The sequence below is a fragment of the Psittacula echo genome (genome assembly GCF_963264785.1).
Source record: "Psittacula echo genome assembly, chromosome: 4".
NCBI lineage: Eukaryota > Metazoa > Chordata > Aves > Psittaciformes > Psittacidae > Psittacula > Psittacula echo.
The window spans coordinates 10,892,801-10,914,362 of NC_137738.1; the positions used below are offsets into that span (position 1 = coordinate 10,892,801).

The following is a 21,562-nucleotide window of genomic DNA, read 5'->3' on the forward strand; positions in this document are numbered from 1 at the left end:
CACACTTGCAGCAGGACAATGGGGAAGAGGAGGTGATGCAATGTGGTATCTATCAGTTGGTCTCCTTCCAGGAGGATCTGAAGCATCAGGATGCCACCCAGCACCCCAAGGCATTCTGCCCACTGCAAGTGCCCCCTAAATCAACCCCTTGGCTCCCAAGGTAGTCACATCCAGTCTGAAGCATCACATTCGCTCATTCTTCCTTGGGCTGTAAAGCAACCTTTAGAACCAACCAGAAATACTTAAAGTGGTGGCCTGTTGCTTTCCCTGCCCTGCTTCAGTGAGTGTGGCTCAGTTTTGGTTTTAGTTGCAGAGTCCCCACATTCTGCAAACCAAATTAAGCTGGAATCGATATTGAAAAGGAAAGCCCCGTACCATCAAAAATCAAAGCACTGCACTGCCAAAACTGAGTGAGAGGCACAAAGCAGGGAGCTTAAATATGGAGGGGGGAAAGCAGAATTTCCATTAATATCGTGTTTTCATCTGTAATAATCTGAGGGACTGGTAATGACACTGGAAGGTGAACTAACCTCAGCCCAAGGGGACGTGGCTGTCTATGAAACCATCTGGCTGTGAGCCGCTCCACCACCATGCAGAGGTAAAGTGTCAACTTTAGGTACAGCCAGGCTGGCAGCAGCCCCCTGGGCAGGAAGAGGGTGCTCTGTCCTCCACCTAGCAGGGGAAGGCAAAACAAATCCAGAAATCACCTGCGATATATGGAAGAGTAGCACCCTGTGGTTTATAGGGGGTTTTCATTCTATGCAACTTGTTTATTTAGGAAGAGGTTTTCTCTTCCTAAAACAAATCATTGTTTTCTCAAAAGCAGGCACCAAGGAATGGCTACAAGAGAGTATTTCTTTGCTTGTAAGAAAGCATTGTACAAGAATGATCAGATTCTATTTAATGGGCTGTTGAAACAGTGTAATGCCAGCCCCTCACGTTATCCTGGTTCCTAATGATTGTACTATCCAAAGAGCTGGAAGGAGATCGACTTGGCTTTCCTAGTCTCTGCAATTATATTCTGCTCAGACAAAAGCTGAGCAACAGGTAGGATGATATTTAATGCCCACCTCTATACCCTGACATTGTCTGGTTTGAAATAGAGTACTCCTGCCACTTACTGGCACTGAAACTAATAGGGTTCTGTAAAAATCAATCCATAAAGGCACAGATGCTAAAATGAATGGTTTCCTTTCTGTTCCGCTTACGGGAGGGCTCTTTTATGGATATCTATATGATGGTGTAAAAATTTCAGGAACAACTTTCTAAGTCTTCATTAAATTCAAGGGGACTTTTGTAGAGAAAGCAGCTTTAAAAGAAACTGCTATTTCACCCCATGGCTCGTTATTACCCACAAACCTAAAAGAGCGATGCTCACCTCTAAGAGCTGCCCCAACTGCATTGTGTTCCCAATGGAGTTACGGAGAGGGGAAAAACAAGGTTGAGGTTAGGAGAGAACACCAAGCCCCATGCCCAAATAGGAGCCATCGAACTGCCAAACATGCCATCGTCCATCACCACCCTTGCCCCTTCAAGTGGCTGCTGCACCCACAAAAGAACACTGCTAATGGCAAAACACTGCCTGGGCTTGCCCCTGGGAACCCCAGGAAAGCTGCAGTGCTGGTGTCTGCCCTGCAAGCAGGGGCACTGCTGTCTATGGAGCTTTGCAGAGGGGAGAAGTAAATTCATTAACTAGATCCGAGTGCTTTGGGGCAGGCCAAGGGGGACGGTTCTTGGTAAAATCTTTAATGAACACAATGAAAAACAAACAGACAAAAAGGTATTTCTTCCTCACCTTACCCACTGTGTTAAAGGCAGGGAGTGGGTTTGGAGGTTGCTGGGGGTTATTTTAAGGAGGCAAAAAGACTTCGTGACCTGTTTCTCACTCCCAAAAACAAGTTTATCAGCACAGCCTGCAAAGAGACTATTCCCATTTCTGTGTCCAAGACCATTTTCCTGGAAGCACCACAATGATTCCTGCCCCAGAAGCAAGAGGGGATACTGGGCATACCCTTGCACTGCTCACCAAACCAGCTCTGCTCCCCCTTCTCACCTCCCAAGGGTACAGGCTCTGGGATTAGCCTTGAGTGCCACTCTGTGGTCCCCAGCACCCTGCTGCAGGCAGGGATGTTGCCACACAGCTTCTCCTGCCTGACTCTGATTTCACTGCTACCACTCAGATGTAGCACTCCAAGGGCTGAAAACAGATGGGCAGATAAAAGCCAGGTCAGGCACACATGGTCCAGATATCCATGGGACATCTCCAGTCCACCCTGATCCACCAGGGATATCAGCTTCTCAGCTCTCCTGAGTAGAGGAGGATGGTGACCCCATAGACTGGCTTCACCACTGCTGGCCAGTAACACTGACACCCCTTGGTCTGTCCACTGGGACCGAGCCAAAAGGCAGAAAGCCACTAGCACATCACCAGATCCTCTCCCAGGAATAATCTTCCACGGGGCTTACAACTACCTCAAACACAAATTGGGATAAAGGGAAAAAAGTACATCCACAAAGATGTAGCTGTGCTGTAGGAAAAATAGTTCCTAAGTGCTCCTGGTCATGACAGATCCCAAGGCACACGGCAGAAGTTCACCACAGCCTCCTGGCCAGCAGCCAGGCTTGCAGAATTGAATTTCACCTTATCCTCTTTCACCTCCTCCTTCACCCACACAGGTTTTTCTTCATCTCTCCTTCCTCACATTTCACTTCCAAGGGCACAGGACTACAACAGCATTGTTTTTTCCTCCATACCTAGCCTCAGGAAACAAATCGTTCCCAATCCATCTGACCAGACACCTCACCTCCAGCACCAGCCAGGAAGATGTAAGCCTCCCTGTCCTGGTTAGCTACATACAACTCCCTGAAAAAGTAATGCTCTTCCCCCATTTTTTGTCAGCACGACACCATCCCGAGTCACAAGACTTGATTTTTGCCATCTCTTTTTCCTCCTCTTATAAAAACTGTGGCTGGAGATGGCCATGCAGGTGCCGTCAAACCTTGCAGATAACTTTCCATCCTCCATTTCTGCCAACCCAGGACCCAACCCAGCAAGATAGATACCCAAAACTCAGCAGCACAGTCAAGGTGAGGGCACACTCCTGAGCCACCAACAAGTATTACAACTTCATCAGCGTTACTAACTCTTCACTTTCCCCTCAGATTTCTGCTTTTTCACCAACAAGAATGACAATTCTCTGGTGATTTAGCTGAATCAAGCTTATTTTTAGTTAATTTGGGTAAGATTTCGCTAAACTTAGCTAAGTAGCTAAATTTGCAAAGCGTCCCCCATTAAATCTTCCTGTGTCTCAAAAGTCCCCATCTATAAAAAGAGAATCATTATCACCAGTTTGTCTCCAGATGACAGCAGCTTAAATCACTGCCACCAGACATCTGGTTTGCAGCCCATCGGGAGCCGTCAGGCTCTGTGCAGCTCCAAGTGGATAATTACCCGCTGGTGGAGATGCCACCAACTCAGCTCCTAACATCCTTATCCAACCCCAAAGCATGAGGGCTGAGGGACAGGGTCTGGGCAGCCCAAGCACCCAGAGACTGCTGCTGTCTGCTGAAATCAGTAGAAGACTTACGTCTTGGGGGCCGTCAGAAGGAAAGCGCTTTAAAATTGGGGGGGAAAAAAGGAAACCCAGCTAAGGGAGGCAGCAAATTGAGAGGCTGCAACCTTGAGAGCTGCAGAGACATTCAAACAATAGTATCTCAGCTCAAGCCTTCCCCGCAGCTGTAGACAGCAGGACTATAAATTGGCCTATGATTTAGCTCCATTTGGTGCCCTCTATTCAGCCTACGCTGTGGATACCAGCTTTCATCCTTATCTCCACCATCCATTAGCTGCAGTCAGCCAGCAAAGGGGGAAGGCAGGGTGCTAGTGCAGCTCTGCACACATGGGAACCCTTTTTCTCTTCCCCAGCAGGTCTCACTGCAGTACCTCGAGTCATCACTAGGACCATGCTGCTGTGCCATGGGGCCTTAGTCAGGGTACCTATTCTATTTCATAGCCTATCTGTTGTTGAGTACATTATTTTAATCCCAATTTTCCCCTTTTTTTAACCCCCATTTTTATCTGCTCCGTCTCATGACATTAAAGCCATCATTTATCTCCACAGCACTGGCAAGCTGATTTACTGCCTCGGTCAGCACAGCTCTGGCATGAGCTGTGTGAAAAAGGGATGCATCAAGCCCGACACACAACAGGGACGTGGCAGGAGAAGAAGAGAGGACAGAGAGGGCAGAAAATCACCCCATGAATTAAGAACAGCAACAGCACAATTTTCTTCACTCTCTCTGACTGCAGCAAATCCAGGAGGACGGGGCAATAGGAGGGATGGACAGATGCCCTGTTGGGCACCCCATGGAAGGCGGAAGGTTCGAGGCTGAGATTTGGGCCAGACCGGGCAGTGGAGAAACCAGCTCCATCAGGATTGACTCAGAGCATTGCTGCTAAGGACCTACTTCACTCTCCTGCTCCTAATGAGCCGCGTGACAAGCTCACATCAATGAAGGCTCGGCAAAGCTTGAGCAAAGCCTCCTGTCGGTGCCTAGCCAGGCATCCCCATCGCGCTGCTCGCCCTAACTGAAACCGACGGGGGAGCAATTAAACAACAGATTCTTTAATGGCCTCCCCGTCAGGACTCTTCTTACCAAGACCCTGTGAAAGCAAGCCATGGAAATGAGTCATGTGTGGAGGTGCCAGCCTGGCAATACCAGCATAGAAGAGAGGGGCTGTGGTGCCTCTGGGAACCAGCCCTGGAAAAACTCCGAGCATTTCCACACACATGAGGATGTTTGGCTCCACACCCCTCTCCCAGACACCCATGAGCCCTTCAAAGCCCCTGGCCCATGAGCTAAATCCAAATCTTTATGGCCAGATGGGCACCACACATTTTGAGCTGAATGTGAAGCACTGGGACAGCTCCGAGACAAGCCATTCACTTGTGATACCTGCAGTTGAGAGGGGAAGCAGGCAGGGAAGAGGGGACATGGCCTCGTGAGACAGAGAGGGATGGGGAACAGCCCCGATGAGTGAAGAAACTGAAGAAACTGCTTTTGGTTCCTCTCCCTAAAACACCTGGCAGGCTGAAGCCCCACTCTGCAGTGGCTGAGGCTGTGTGCAAGGAACAAGACTTTGACGGGGAAACGGCTGCATCCCAGTGCCAGCCAAGAAAACCTGGGATCTGGGGCAACCGCACAAGGAACAGACATTCCTAACACCGACTGATCCATAGATTAAAAAACAACAGGGAACAGCTTCCTCCTAGCACCCAGAATAGATTAGTATGGAATGGAGCTCTGCCACAATAAGCAGCTGCTGGCTTCAGCTCCAAAAAGCTCTCCACCCGCACTGCCATAGTACCCCTGCTACTCCCCCATTTGCAGCACTACCAAGTATGTATCAGTTTATGTACACATATATATATATATTACACAATTTACTGCTTTTCCCATCCTCACCTGAAAAAGAGATGATGAGAAGCGGCATCACACACATGCATACCCCCCCCCCCAGTCCCTTTCCCTCGCAGTGCCCCTGCCCTGTTCTCTTCACCTCTCTGCAAGGGGCTCTTCCCCCATCTCATTTCATGGCTCTGAACTGTTCCCCCCGTGTTTTGTTTGCTTAAAATTGCCATTAAGACAGCAAAAAAAGGAAGCAGGCAGACGGGAGGGATTTAACTCTGCATCTCCTGGCTGGAGGGGTTTCACACGCTATTCAATGCAGCATTGGTGATTTAATCATCGGTGCGATGCTATTGCAAACAGCAGCAGACAGCAGAGTCTGCAGGAGTAATGCTCCCTCTAACAGCATGAATATTAAGGGCATTTAACAGCCCTTGTAATCACACTGTGGATCCTTGCAAGAGCACAGCCAGGCAGCGTGAGGGAAGGCACTAAACCATGCTGCTGGGATATCAAACTTCACTGTGCTTCTTACAGCATCTGAAATCAGCCCCACTTACTGAAAAGCGAGCGCTGGCTTCCCAGTGTGCTCTCGCAAAACTAAATCCCATGTGGCAAAAGCCCTCAAGCACGTGCTGGGATGAACTGGGTGGTTTTAAAGCCTCCTTTTTGAAAGCTGACCTCTTGTGGAGTTTGGGTCCCTGTAACATGGAGCAAATAGGAAGACCTGCACTTGTGAGAAAGGATTACTGGGGGAGGAAAAGAAATCCTGAGCATGGCACGTGTTTAGCTGTGCCTCAGAACTAGAGATGTAGGATACTTTTCAGGTCAAGCATTGGTCCATTCTCAAAGGAAACAGTTCCCCAGCTTTTACACTTTAAAAGTTTCCACTTTTTCTATTGGATTAATATCGTTCTGGAAAGTTCCCTGTGATTCTGATGCAGAAATGGCCAGTTATCTATTGCAGCCTTCTGTAACGAAACGCCTGTGAAATACAGACACTCCTGGCCTATGGACTTGAAACACAGTTTTGGAAATTAGTATAAAAAATGGGAATTCATCTGCTTTATCTTTTGGATACAGTAATAGCTGCTAGTTCTGCCTGAAGATGAGGAGAACATCTTGAGATCAAGCCTGCATTCAGAAAGAGAGATGCCAGTTTGCCCAGGGCCATACTCACAGCTGGTGCTAATGTTCAAGCTGGTGTTAATACCAGGAGATGTGCATCAAAAATCAGTTGATCCCAGCTGATATTTACATCTAGAAACTCAGAACTTTCTGGCTCTGAGATGGTGCAGGCAGGTTCCACCTGGACTAATACTGTTTAGCATTGCCAGGTGCTCCCACCTCCCCAGTTATCTCAGCACACAGGGAAGGGAAAAACATACCTGGCCTGCCATTCACACCTTTAATTATTCAGCTTACATTGATATAAAATTAATTGAATCAGAATAAGCTTTTTATCCCAAATAGAGGTGCCTGCCGGCAGGCAGCTCTGACATTAAAAGGTGCAAATTACACTTTATTTAATGAGTTCGTTTCCAGCTATCATACAGGCAAACCCCTGTGCTGCTCCACCTACTGCAAGTGCCTTTATACCAGCTTCTGCCCCAGTTCTACAACAATCTGGCTAAACTGCAGATGTGAATGGGCTTGGTTAAAGAGCAGAGATGTTCTTCGTTTCTGGGCTGCAATCCCTTTACAGAGTCAGGATTTGGCCATGATGCTGGCAGCAAGACCTGGTCTCCAAAGCACCGAGAGCAAAGAAATCCTGTTTCACAGAGCACCACTTATACCTACTGGGGAAGGTCAACGGCACTTCACCTTGCAGCAGATGGTGTCCTCAAGTGCCAATGCATTTTCCTCCTGCTCCACATATGCAGGCAGAACTTCTGCTGGCAAAGACCAAACTGGAGCTGCCTTTCCTTCATTGATACTGCCTCCAGAAGGTAAGGTGCTCACACCTCCCCAAGCCCTGCAATGCCTCAAGCGAAGAACAGCATACGGATGACACTTCTCAGCATTCAGGTGCCTGCTGGAGCTCACTCTCACTTTGCAAGGTAGACTGTGTTTATATTTTACATTAGATTTTGGAAACACCATGTTTCTCAAGCACACAGATGCATCCAGGAGGTCCCTGTTGAGGAGACACATCCGTATCTGTGCACAGTAAAGCGTCACCAGCCAACATAACGCTTTTCTCATCACAGAATCAACTAGGCTAGAAAAGACCTATAAGATCATAAAGTCCAGCTGTTACCCCAGCCCTGCCAAGTCCATCACTAAACCATGTCACCAATTTTGGTTTTACCATTTGCAAATCTAATTCAAAATTTCAGATATTTCACCCAAAAATGTCCCCGTGGCTCCTATTTTGATACATCCTTCCTTCTCTAAGCTCTGGGGCTGGGACTGTAAATTGGGCAGATGATAGCCCCTCCAATGGGCTCATACATTTCACTTGTCCCCCCCCCCAAGAATGCCACCCAACGGGGCAAAGTGAGAAGCCTTCGCAAAGCCTAATTTTGCACAAATACCTGATGCTGAAGTCTTAGCAGATATCAGGCTGTCTGCAGCCTTCATCTTCTCACCATTTCTAGCACTGACCAAACACCTCACACATCACCTCTGCGAGGGGGACATACTTCCATCCATATTTATCCAGGAGCTGTGCAAATACAATCATTACTGCCGCAAAGCCCTTGGCTGCTCAAACATCGAGCACTACAGAAAAGTCTACACATGCACAACATCCTCCATCCATGGGCTCTGGGGTCAGCAAGGAGAGGTAAGGAATGAAACAAATAGGTCCTTCAAGACGGAGCAAAGGCCATGCAGCATGCTGGGTGGGTACTCCTGTACATCACTACAGCAGCAAGGATTCAAACTACACCCATTTCAAGGGACTAAACTGAAGAGGTGATGGGTACAGCAGCACACTCCAAGATCTCTGTCCTGGTCTTCGAACACCCAGAACAGTATTTTTGTGGGTAGTTAGCATTATGGTAAAAAAAGTCAAAACTGAAAGTAAGAAAGGCAAATTGATTTTCCTCCTTGTTTCCCAAAATTTTAACCCCAAAGTAGAAACACTACCAACAGCTTCCTGATGAGACATGTGCCATCACACCACCACAGTAATCTGGCCATCCATCCATCCCTCCCTCCTTGCTCCATGCCATGGTAGTGCGGCAGGGAGAGCTTGTGCTGACCGGCCCAGGGAGCATTTGTTGTCTCCTCCACCCCAAAACCCAGCTCCTCATGCATCATGGCCAGCAGAGAGGACCACTGGGGCACCACGGAGATAAGCATCCATGCTTGAGGGATGCACAGTGTTTGGTCTTTAGAGACCTAACCAGAGATCTCCCTGTAGGATGGGAGAGCTCTTGCAATACCACAAGGAGCACACCGTATGCAGCCTACATGCCGTACACAGTTTAACTCTGAGCAATATATGGATATTCATCCGTTTTGATCCCAGTGGCAGGAGCAGATGGCTGGTTAACACGTTTGAGTCGCTCTCTCTCCAAATGACACCATATTATCATGCCAGGAAAATGCAACGGGCATTTTAAACACCACAGCTCTTCCCCACTCCCTCCCCATCTAGCTCTGCTGTTGCCAAATGGCAGGACCGTGAGACACAACAGCTTCCCTCCCACCTCCTAAACACCAGCTCCAGAAGCCCCAGTACATCTTCCCACAGGAAAAACCACGTGCCTTCTTCAACCAGACCCCAAGTTTCATATTCTGGATGGGAGAGATTGAAGTGCAAAGGGGCTGCATCCCAAACATACCCTGAGGCAGATCCCAGGATATTATTCCATCCTGAAAGACCCCGAACCAACCCATTGGGTACAGCAGATTGCCCTCACTCAGAGGAAAAAAGAAGGCTTTTAAAAAATAAATAAATCAATGAAAACCAATGTTTCATAAAAAGAACTGACCTAAGCCATTGAAAATGAGCCTGCTCACACCTGAAACTCCTCCCTCCCATCTTTTCTCTATCTTTCCCAAACCAAGCCACTGAAATCTCAATGCACAAGAAAGGAATGAAACCAACCTCCCTCAGCCCGGGGGGGCTGCAACCAAGGTCCTCACCACTGAACATATTCTTGTCTTATTTGCAAGCCATGTACCTCCATAATGTGTTATGAGGTGTGCTTGTAACCAGCGGATGCCGACAGTGGTCCTTGAGGAGGAAATGGTGTATGTCTAAATGCAGGCAAAGCTATTTAGAATGCCAGGACAAAGCAGCCTCGCTCTCCTTGCTTGGGCCAAATTACATCCTTTGGACTTGTTCCTTCAGTGCCTTCAAAATAAAAAGAATAATCTGTCTCAATTTCCTTTGCTCTGAGAATAATGTTTAGAGAATAGGAGGTGATTTCATAGCTTGTTTGGTTTTGCACCGCACGAACCCTGTTCTCCTCCTATCGCTTTCCAATCGGTTTTATTGTTGGCACTTTCAGTAGAAAACCAAGGAGGGAAAGGCTAAAACCCTCCGTCACACTTGAGACGGAGGGGGGAGAAATGAAATTAAAGAAAGAAAAAGAAGAAAAAATAATAATCTATCTTTCCCTTGTCTTTCAGCCCGATCAGAAAATGAAGCTGTTTTGCTTCTGAATCAATTCTCTTCTGGCACTGCACTTCCCACAGTCCCTTCCGAGACGAGATGCAATCATTAGCTCACTTGCTCCTCCAAATAATAACACAAAGCCAGAGCTCGAGCTGTTTTGCAGTAAATCATCACTAATTTCTGCCTATATGGGGCAAGGCAGGGTTTGGCAGGGGACACAAAGCCCCCCTCCAGCCCCACCAGTGCCACCACCAAGGCCTCTGCATCCTTTCTGGCTGAGGACAGTCCCCAGTGCAGTGTGTGCTCCCATGGAGAAGTGAAACCAGCACATTGTCCCTTCACCTCACTCCCTCCCTCCCTCAGGGCTGCAGTAAGGGTTAATTAAGGCTCATAAGGAGCTTCCAAACAGCAGGATTGAAGGCAAACTATTAGTAATACTAATGCCGCCTCCACAATCAAAGCAGTGAACTCCAGCTGAACCTCTCACCACTGATCATTTTACCTGAAGGCACATGTTAAGGATGAGAAGTCATCCTCATCCTCCTCCTCCTCCCAGCATCCCTGTGCCACAGGCCCCCCAGGATAACCAACATCCATCCCACAGCAGGTAACCTCCAAGGTACCCTGTAGACTGATACAGCCAAACCTATGGCTGCCCACCCCATCACAGCAGTGGCTATATGGGAAAGCCTATATCTAGGCAGCCCAACTTCCCCTGCTCCTATGGAAATACATAGGAAGAGCAGAGCAATACTGATGTAGACAAGCAGGAAATGGGGCCCAAGATCTCCTCCTTGGCTCACTCTTCCCGTAACGCTGACTCCTGCTGAGATTTTGGAACCAGAAAGGGGAAAGAGGGTGGGAAATCAATTTAATTGCAGCTTAGTAAGCAACTGTGCTTAAGTGTAGCTGGCAAAATCTGAACAATTCACTGCGAGAGAAAGGAGGGGGGAAATGGCTTTTTCATTGCATGGGAAAGTGGGTTGAGAGCAAAACCCCCGCCATATCATCTGCTCCTCACCCCTTCCTTCTTTAAACAGGAGGAAGCCAGCAAGAAACACACAGCTAACGCCAGCAATCCCCCACTCTCACTACTCCAATTAATAGTCAATCCGCTGCACCCTTTGTCGTTAGGCTACACATAATTACCCCTTCATGCGAACGTCTTTCTTAAACAGATTCTACTTTTGCTTTCTCTGCAGATACACTCCCTGTAATTGGTTTTATTGCACCAAATGCTGGGCTGCCCTCACAGAAGAGAACAGTTATAACTGTCTCTCTCTCCCAGCTGCAGGAGGTTGCTTTTGCATTCCCACAGCTTCTCCCAAGCTTGCTTTTCCCACTGGCAAAGAGCCTCGAGCACAGGCAAACACACCCTGAAGTACCAAACCCGCATCCCGTGGGCTGCACACACTGGACACACACATCCACTGGCTGGGTGCTGACTTTGGCAGGGCTTCTCACCTCGCTCCTGCTCCAAGATGACACAGGTATTGGTGGCTGCACTGGGAAAAACCCTTGCCCAAGCCCACCAGAAGGAATGCAAGTGCTTGAGAAGTGGCACCTGTTGGTGCAGCAGACCTGTCCCATCTGGTCCCACAGAGAAGGATAGCTTGGCCATGGTTTTCTATTTCCATACCCATCACTAAATACACCAGCAGGAGAGAGCAATTGGATTCCACCCCACCTCCTGCATCAGCAAAGCATTGGACATCCTAGAAAGCCTGGGTTAGCACCTAGAGATTTCAGGATGGGCTTTTACCAGCAAAGCATGACTGAAGTTTCCTCTTCTCTCCCATCCTGGACCTACCCAAGCCCCCAGCCAACACGAGCCTTCCCGGCATTAAACAGTCTGCCTTTTTGTTCCTGACAGCTTTGCCACTTCACTCCCTTAATTGTCAAGATATGAATTTGTGCAGGATACACAGTTATTTTAATCTGTTAAGTGGCTCTGCTGCTATAAAACTGTCAGGAATTTAATATCTGGAGACTGTCAGCTGAGCTCCAGGTGCCGAGGCTTTCTAGTTGGCGATGATGCAGAAGGAAGCACAGGCTGGTGCGAGGCACACAAGTGCAAAGCTGGCAAGCGTCCCTCTGCATCAAGGTCCGATTCTGCAGGATGCTGAGCACCTCAGAGCACTCTGAGCAGGCAGCAAGGGTGCTGAGCTTCCCGGCATCTCCCAGGAGCCATCCCCAGCTGCATTCGCACACACTTGGAAAGGGGCTGTTGCACTGCAAACACTCATATGAGCCAAGCTTATCAGGTCACTTCTTTCAATAAAAGGAACCTTTCCTCCGTAGCTTTTCTCCTGCAATGCAGCCCACGATGGCCCTACTTTCCCTCCGGAGGCTGTCAGCTGTGCTTTAGTCATTCATGGAAACGAAGAGAAGCAAAAACCCCACACCCAACGTAAAACATCTTCCCACTCCTCCTGCACACACTGCTGCTCCCAAGTACCAGAGCCCAGACCCCCTGCCAGCCCCTCACTGCTCCCCCTCTTGGGTCTGACATGGATTCACCAGATGGAGGAGAGGAGATGACCAAGGGGCTGTCACCTACTCCAGCACAAGCCAGGGGAGCTGGCACACAAGTGAAGCATCGCGGCAGAGACAGCCACACGTACTCCTCACAAATCAATTTGGGAATTTGCTTGTAATTAATCCCGTGTATCAGTTCCCCTCATTATTTCTTAATGTAATTAAGTTATTAATTTAGATGTCCCGTTCCCCCCTCTTTCCCAAAGCAAAGCAAAGGGCTGGATCAGAGGGAGGCAGGGGAGAAGCTGGGTAGCATTGTGATACCATAAACCCAGATTACCGGAGCACATGCCAAGCCCTAGTGCTGCCTCCCTGTGTGACTTCAGGTGGGTCACTGGCAGCCTGATTTTCCAAGAGGGCTGAGTGACTCCAGTTCCTCTGGAGTTAAGGAGAGCCTGAAGGATACAAAGTTCAATTAACCTCTCTGGGTCCCAGTTTATCCAGCCGGAAAACTGCAGGAGGGGAGACAGCCTGGAAATAATTGAAGCTTGTCAAGTATCTCAAAACCCTCCACCAAAAGCAGGGAGAGCAGGAGGCACGGATGAGTCCCAGCTGATCCGTAACCCTGACCAGCCCCATGGACCTTACACCCTCACCCATCAGACCTGACTTTCCTGCAGGCTGAGCCCATGGCTGCTAACCAAACACCCAGCCAGCCACGAGGGCAACGCACCCTGGCAGAGGCACGCACGCTGCTACAGCTCCTCTTCTCTGCCAATTTATAGGACTTTACAAATGGCAAGCAAAGGGCAAGGGCAGGTTTTGCTTCTGCTCTAATAGGACTTGATCTGCCCTTTGGAAAAGGGAAAATAAAGACAGCCAAACTCCAGGTGACAGCAGCAATAACAGCACTGGAGGGACTGGGGAAGTTGTCCCGGGAACAACTTCATAGTGCTAAACAGAGGGATGATTTGCTTCCGTGCTCTACCAGCCCTGCAAGGTTACTACACCCCACGCCAGGAGGGAATCACACACCCTAAAATTCAGCCTCAGCCTGCTTCGGCTGCCCCAGCACATACGCCAGCGGCAGGGATGGGGAGGAAGAGGAGGGAAAGGGAGTGACAGGGATTGAGGAGAGCAAGGGCTGGCAAGAAGGAGGTCCTCCGAGCCTGCCAGCCATCGCACAACAGTGAGAGATGCACAGATATGGGATTAGAGGGGAAAACAGGAGAAAAAGAAGGGGAGGGAGGTGAAGCCAGTTTAATTACAGTAGACAGCTGAGCCTGCCTCGTGGGCAAGAGCAGCTTGGGAGAGCTCAGCTACTGCTGTCAGACCTGTCCCAGACACCCACCTCTGCCAGGACACAAGAGACCAAGCCACAGCATGCTTCAGGGGTAGGCAGGACTCAAAGACCACAGTGGACCCCTCACACCAAGGACCTACTCTTCAGAGACAACACTAACCCCAACCCAAGTTTTTCCAGCTATAGGAAAAAGCATTCCAAACCTTACTTTGGGAAGCTGAGCACTGGACCTGGCGCAGGATTTGGGATAAAGGGCGAGGGGAGAGGAAGGCACAAACCAAAATAACAGCAGTGGATGGGCAACCCCTCTGCACAGCCAAGGGTGGCAGCCCTGTGAGCAGCAGCTCTGCTGCCTGCCCTTGGCAAGCCATCAACACGAGCTCGGGCACGGCTGCTTTCCAGCATCGGACATGTGCCGTGAGCCCTGCCAGGACACAGCGCAGGCAGGAGGAGGCATTACCAGCTGGAGCCTAACTAGGAGGGTCTAAAGGTTAAATCCACATGAGGAATGATATATGGTACGCGTATGGCTGCAGAAACAAAGCTTGACAGAGAGAAGGCAGAAGGGAGGGGGGGGAGGTAGAAAGAAACACATCAAAAAACACTGCCAGGAAGGTTGATGTGGATTTGTTTCATTTCTTCACCTTTGCTGTGTTACAAAGTTTGCACTGCTGTTAGAAACCTACTACCTCCACTTGTTTCTCAAGGAACCTGGGAGGACAAACTCTAACTGCTTGAGTTTTCACCACTGGCAGCCAGTCCAGAGGAATGCATCACCAGGCTTCTCTCCAGACTGCAGCATCCCAGCCTCTGATACCCACAGCAGCTCTGCATCCATCCAGAGGGCTTAACTGAAGTGACACCACCTTTGCACACTCACAGCTGGCTTATAATACACAGACTGGTTTGGGTTGGAATGGACCTTAAAGCTCATCCAGTTCCAATCCCCTGCCACAGGAAGGGACACCTTGCACTAGACCAGGTTGCTCTAAGCCCCGTCCAGCCTGGCCTTAATTCACACTGCTCAAAAGCAATTTCCAAAGCCAAAAAATGTAATGCATTAAAAAGAAGAAGAAAAAAAAGACTCTGCACTCTATGGATCTCCAGGGGACACAACTGTTTTGATGGAAAATTCAGAGGAAATGAAGGAGAGGTGATTTTTGCAGTCAAATTGCTGGCGTTATGGCAACTTGGCAGTTGCCGCTTCGAAACTTGCGGGCCTGAGCCTGCATGATGGGAGAAGTTTGCTTTGCCAGCTGTGGGAACCCAGCCCGGACCCCAACAGGGGAGCCTTGCATAGGAGGGGGGAGTTAAAATGGGCAGCAATTCAGCTGCAGCTGATGAGAAGGGAAAAGCAAAGTTCATTTCAAGGAGAGCACAGGAGCACTCACCGAACAGGGCAGGTCTTACTCCGTGATTTTTAAGAGCACAGCTCTGGCAGAAACCTACTAACACCAAAGCATCATTATGGTTAAGACAGCACTTGTTTAACAACTCCATTTGCAGTGAGTTATTGCCTCCCCCTGCTTAAATAAATAAATAAATGCATCTATAATTATTTATTTTGGGGCTTGAAACTGCATAGATTCATTCCTCTTTGCTAGGATTGAAGGGTTTCTGAAAGCCTGAGAAATACCTCCTCCATCATTTTTAGTTAAGAAATACAGAAAACCAATAATTCCTCAGGATGAAAAAATCAAAGCAAGCTTTATGAGCTCTGACTTCCCCCCCCCCAGTCATTAATTCAGTTGCAGAGGTGACACATATATGAGGCTCTCCAAAGACCTGCCCAACACATATTGTTGCCTTATGTCACAGGTCAAAGGCTCAGCTGTGTGTCACTGGTGCAAAAAAGGGTTAAGGGCTCACAGTCTTCCTCTGCCACAATAACACTGAATCACAGAATCACTAGGGTTGGAAGAGAACTCTGGAGATCATCTAACCCTTAATGTCAGCAGATTTTCATGACCTGGGCTTCAACACCGATTAATATTCAAGATTTACAACTGTATAACTACGAGCAGCATCTAACCCGTGTCCTCTGGAAAGTTAACCCTCAGCTAAGCTTGTTAGAGACGAGAGGACACGGGACCTTGCTCCAGCGAAGCTGCTTGCAGCTCCCCGGCTTTTCGCAGTGGCTGGGCAGCAAAACTCCTCTGTTTCACTCTGTGTCGAGTGGGATGCTCTTTACATCCCCCCTGGGCTGGTACTGCCGGGACTCAAACAAGACACACAAACAACGCGATGGCAAATGCACCCTTTCTTCCACACAGGCTGAGGCTCCCAGGGCAACACTCCTCCTGCCCTGCAGCTCTGCCACGGGCCACCGAGCGTTCTCCATCTCCTCTCCGGGGCAGGACTGTCGGAGCCCTTCTGGTGTAGGGGGGGCAAAAGCACTGCGTGACCCACGGGGGAAAGCAGTCGCCTGTCCCCTATGGGGGCATAAAACACGCGCCGATCTCCCACCTTCAGGGACCCAAGGCCCGAAGCGAGGGATTCTCAGAGCTGGCGGCGGGGCAGAGGACCGGTCCCCGAGGCTCAGGGAGCCCCGACGGCTGCGGCCCCCGCTGAACCGGGGCCGGGGGGGGAGGCGGGAAGGGGAACGGATGGGACTGTCCCTGCCAGAGGCTGTGTGGCGGAGTGGGCACCGCGACGGGGAGGGAGTAAGGAAAGGGCCCGACCCCCAAGGGCACAGAGCCGGTGCAAAACTTTAAGGGTAGCTCGATGGGGTGGGGGTCCCGAAAACCGCCGGCAACTTCTTCCCCGGGCAGCTGCGGCGGGTCCTGCCCGCCGGCTGCATCCCAACGGGATGGCCCTGGCCCCTTCCTTACCTCCGGCGTGTGCTCCTCGGCTCCCGCCGCCTCCAACTTCCTCCTCGCCCCGAAGAAGAAGAGGAGGAGGGCGGCGAGCCAGAGCACCCCCAGCAGAGACAGCGCCAGCCGCCGCGTCGGCCGCCTCATCATCCTGAGGAGCGGAGGGAAAAGTCCGGTTAAGAAAGGGGATAAAGGGCGGTGGGAGCCTCCCGGCAGCGGGGCTAAGCGAGGAGAGGGGTCTCGCCTGCCCGCCTCGGAGCCGGCGATGCGAGTCCCGGGCTGTGCATGCTCTGCAGGGGAGGGGAGGAGGAAGAGGAGGAGGAGAAGGAGGCGCCGGGAGGAGGGGGGCTGGAGCCGCTCGCCGAGGGTAGGTGCTGCGCGCAGGGAGCCGGGCCGGCCCCACCCCGGCGGAGGTGCGGGGCCGCGCCGCTGTCCTGCCCGCGGGAAGCAGCCTCTCGGGGACACGGAGAGCTCTGGCGTGCGGGGGGATAACCGCGGACACCCGCCTCTTCATCCCCTTCGCACCGTGCCTGCGTCCAGGTCACTTCCCCCCCCGCTCCGCTGCGAAGTCGATCCCGGTCCCCGTCCCCATCCCGGGGCGAGGGGAGGCCAGCGCTCAACAACACACAGAGGAGGCTCAGACATGATGGGAAGATTAATTTATCCAATTGAAGCAGCAGGGGGAATTCAGGTAGGTGGAATTTAATTACTGGATTTGGAAGAGAAGATGTGAGCCTCCGGAGCTGTCAAGAGCACTTAAAAAATAAAATCATAATCATCATGCTGTTGGTATGCTGGCAGCAGCTCGGTGCCGGGCTGTGGTCCTGCGGGAATAGCCCTCAGCCATCATCCCTGCCCTGCGGGGTGATCCCTGCTGGCTCCGCACACAGCCCCGGCACAGCGAACCTGTCCTCACAGGGCAGCCAAAGTGGGAATTACAGACATTGCTACGAGAGGAAAATAAAACCAAGAGCGAGACTCCAGCAAAGAGCTGCCTCACCGAGCTGTCCCTGCTCACCTGCCTCACTGCTTCTCCAATCCTGCCACTGACAAGTACTGCTCAAGCTGAGCAACCCCTTGCAGAAGACATTAGAGGATAAATTGAGTATTGGAGCAGATGTGAGTCATTCATGTTAGTACAAAAAGTATAGAACAAACCCCATAAAAACAGGAATTCATGCATAAAGTAACATATGGAATGAAACGGAGATAAGATGTCAAATGCTGGAAAGTCCGATGCACATGTTGTAAACAACCTCTCTTATGCATTTCCCACATACTCCTCCTAGTTTTATTATTTCCTGCAGTTGTTTTCTGTCTCTTGCTAATTTATCATTTGCCATCTTCATCTTCTGTCCTCCTCTGATTTATTTCCAGGGCTCAGTAAGCCCTTCTCCCCTAACATAATCCATGCCTCTCAGGCCCAACACTCACACAAAGATGCTCAGATAAAAATTGCATTAGCATCCACAAAAAGGGGCATTTCAGTTTGTTTTAAGGGCATCTGACTCTGAAATGCCTTTACCAGAATGATGAATTCCAGGTCCAGCGGGCAGGCTTAGGCTGAACTTTGTTTTACAAACAACTGCAGCAGCACAGCAAAGCAGGAGCAGAACTAACCAGGTGGGAAGAGGGAGGAAAGCCCTCATGCCCTGATGAGCCACCAGCTCCCCATTGAGTGAGAAGCCCACACCAGCCTGCAAATGCTACTTATTCCCATGATGTGCATCACTTGTCATCCCAATGAACCCTCCTCAGCCTGTGCTCCAGACCACCGTGCTCAGCTCTGCTATCATGAGAGGTCTCTGCCCAGCCTAGGGATCACCTACAGATGGATGCTGGTGTTGCTCTATTCCCCAAACTGTTGCTCCATGTTTTCTGCTGAAAGCTAAGGAGAAGCACCTGAGCAACCCTCAGCAGCTGAGGGACATCAGCAGTGGCTTTTCACAAGGCTTGTAGCTGTTGTCTTACCTTGTGCGCACCCCAGCTATTGACACAGCCTGGTTGCTGCCTCTCACGTACCTCCCTCCAGCCCCTTTGGAGCAGGAATGACTTTCTGGCTATTCTTATCACAGGTAGATAGTAGCTGCTGCTGTTTTCCTGGCTGGGATGAAGTGCCCTCGGCGCTGTAACATAGTGTTGCCCTAATACGTTTGCAGATGGTGCTGAGCTTTTCCAACCAGACCTCTCTCTGTGCTAGGAGAGCTTTTCCAGATAAGGGCACCTGGGGAGGTGTTATCGTTCAAAGCTGGATTAAAAACCTTGTCTTTTTTTTGTAAATCAAGCTTTCAGAGGAAGTTATTAAAAAATACAGGGGAGAAATATAGAAAATATCAGGGAAATACATTACAAATTAGATTACAGGTGAGGTAATAAATAGGAGATACCTGACAAAAATGCAATCAGATAATGCTATCTTATTACCTTGAGAAACAACTCCCTCTGCTGAGAGAAAGCTTTATTGGCAGGGCTCGGCGCTGAGATGAACAGCCTGCTCTGCCCGGCAGAGATAACGGGCAAAGGCCGGACTCTTCCCCGCTGGCACTGCCGGTATACCAGCGAGGAGCGACACTGTAGGACCCCGGGACTGCTGGAACCCCTGGCGGCTCTGTGCAGGAGGTTGTTCAGCCTGGAGAAGAAAAGGCTGCAGAGGGACCTTAGAGCAGCTTCCAGTGTCTAAGGGGGCCTATAAGAAAGGGTACAAGGGCCTGTAGTGACAGGACAAGGGGAAATGGCTTTAAACTGACAGAGGGGGGGATTTAGATGAGACATTAGGAAGGAATTCTTCTCTGTGAGGGTGCTGAGGCCCAGGTTGTCCAGAGAAGCCGTGGCTGCCCCATCCCTGGCAGCGTTCAAGGCCGGGTTGGACAGGGCTTGGAGCAACCTGATCTAGTGGAATGCATCCCTGCCTGTGGATCTGGATGATCTTTAAGGTGCCTTCCGGCCCAAACCATTCTGTGATTTTATATTTTGAGCTCTAGCAATGCATACGATCTCCAAGAAGGGATATTCCTCCTGACTGTGTGCTGGGACAGATAATATATCAAGCAGATGACGGTAACATCTATTTAAACAAGAACAAGGTGAAAGTACAAATCTGGAGGTTCAGAGTTATTTGAAGTCGTAGACTTTCAGAGACTCATATAAAAATCCTACTGCAATTCCATTAAAACCATGGCAATAAAAACTATCTCCTGTTGTAGGATGTAGCCAAATCTTCCCCATTTTTCTCAGTTTTCAACTGAATCTCAGATGCTTCACAAATGAGGTCCATAACATAATACCTGTTTCCAAGATAACAAAATTTAAGGCCACAAGTACAGCCAGACACAGAAAAAAGTCTAGGAAATGCGTATTTAGCATTTGTTGGTAGCAACATTGCAAAGCTGATGAAAGTGACTGTTCCGTGAGAGCAAAACCAGGACATCCTTTCGCAGTGGAAGGGGGACTTTTCATAGTTGGAGCCTCAGGGGATAGCCCTTTGAGGTCCTGCCTTTAAGGAAAAGGTAGTAAGGGAAAGTAGCTCTCCTTGCTTATTTCAGGAGCATCTGTAAAGTGTATTTCAAGGGAGTTTCCACTCACCAGGTCTACAAACCAGCTGGGCTCTTCTTTAGGAATACCCCTGGGTTTGGTTTGATTCACATCTGAGAGAAAAGAAAACACATTTCTTTTCCCAAGGGACCATGAATAGTTTGCTGTTTGTTCTGGGAAAGCTGGAAGGGGCTTAAATTGATACACTCGAGAAGTGATCAAAGGGAAGAATCAAAATCTAACCCCTACTGCTGAGGGGTCTCAGTTGAACGTCACAGGCTATTGTAAGATGCAACATTGAGCTCTGGTCGAAAAGGGGCTTTTAGGACATGGAGCCTCTCTGCCAGGGGAGGGTCTAGTATAGGCAGATTCATTGCTGCTTATGGCAGTGCACCTTCCCTACAAAGAGGTGCTGCTTGTGATAGCAGATGTATAAGAAGGGATACGCTTGTTTGCAAAGCTGAGATCGGTGTTTGAAAGGGTCATCACAGTCATGTGTGGTTACACAGAGAGATGGATTTCATTCAGTGGTACTTTTGTGGTCCCTGCTCCAGGCTTCGAAAAGAAGCTAATACAGAAGTTTCTCTCCCCCTCCTGTGCTGCATTTACTGGATTTAACCACGCTGAGGGCAGGGCCAGGAGGGGATGAAGAGCACATCAAGCTGCTTCCAAATAGCTGTTTTGGCAAGTGTGGATCATTGGCATGTTTCACAAGAAGCCCAGCTCTGCCTCGTCACCCAGCAGCCAAGGTGCCACTCTGGGTGCAGGGCCTTGGGGAGAGCATGCCAACACATGCCTCTGGCCCAGACACCATCCAGACAGCCCCAACCTGCTCCCAGGGAATGACTCAGAGCCGCTTGCCTCTTGTCTAGGGGTGGAGCTGTGCTTCGGATGCCGTCACACCAGTGACTCTTCCAGGCTTATATTTAACATAGGAACAAGAATCCCTTTTTGGATTTGCAGCTGTTCAAGAATCATTCAGGTCACTTGGTCTGTTCCCAATCCAGTCAACGTGGGCAGGAGAGGAGAAGCCAGCAAGTCCTTTGCGCAGGAGCAAGGGGAGATTGTTGCTTTGCCATGGGGGTTCTGCAGCTCTGCAGCACTTGCCAGCACCATGACTTGGCCCCATGGCATCTTGCTGCAAGGGCACAACAGTGTCTGGAGCTGGGGGTTCTTAGCCACAGCTACCATCACACAGCCCCCAGGGTTGTCAGTGGCAGCAAGGACCCTCTGCCATCTCCATCAGTACCCTACCTTCTCAAAAAGCAGCTTCCATGAAAGCTGCTGAAGATACTGTGAACATTATCCCACAGGTTTTGTGTCAGGTAAGCTCTGCTGTAAAAGGGATACAAAGAAAAAAAGACGAGTGCTTATGCTGAACAATGTTCTCCCTGTGTGCCCTCAGAGAAGACCACAAATGTTAGAGACAGTTCTGGCTTAGTACCAGGAGAATTG

The 21,562-nt window shown here is 49.8% G+C and overlaps 1 protein-coding gene across 1 annotated transcript in view; it reads right to left on the reverse strand.

Moving 5' to 3' along the window:
• The window catches only part of GALNT14 (polypeptide N-acetylgalactosaminyltransferase 14), a gene marked incomplete at both ends in the record, with an annotated part of 91,338 nt that extends 74,615 nt beyond the window's left edge, over positions 1-16,723 (reverse strand). Inside the window, one exon of the mRNA XM_080616906.1 lies at positions 16,595-16,723. Within this exon, the coding sequence (XP_080473032.1) occupies positions 16,595-16,723 (129 nt within the window). The remainder of the gene's footprint in view (positions 1-16,594) is intronic.
• Between the last annotated feature and the right edge of the window lie 4,839 nt (positions 16,724-21,562).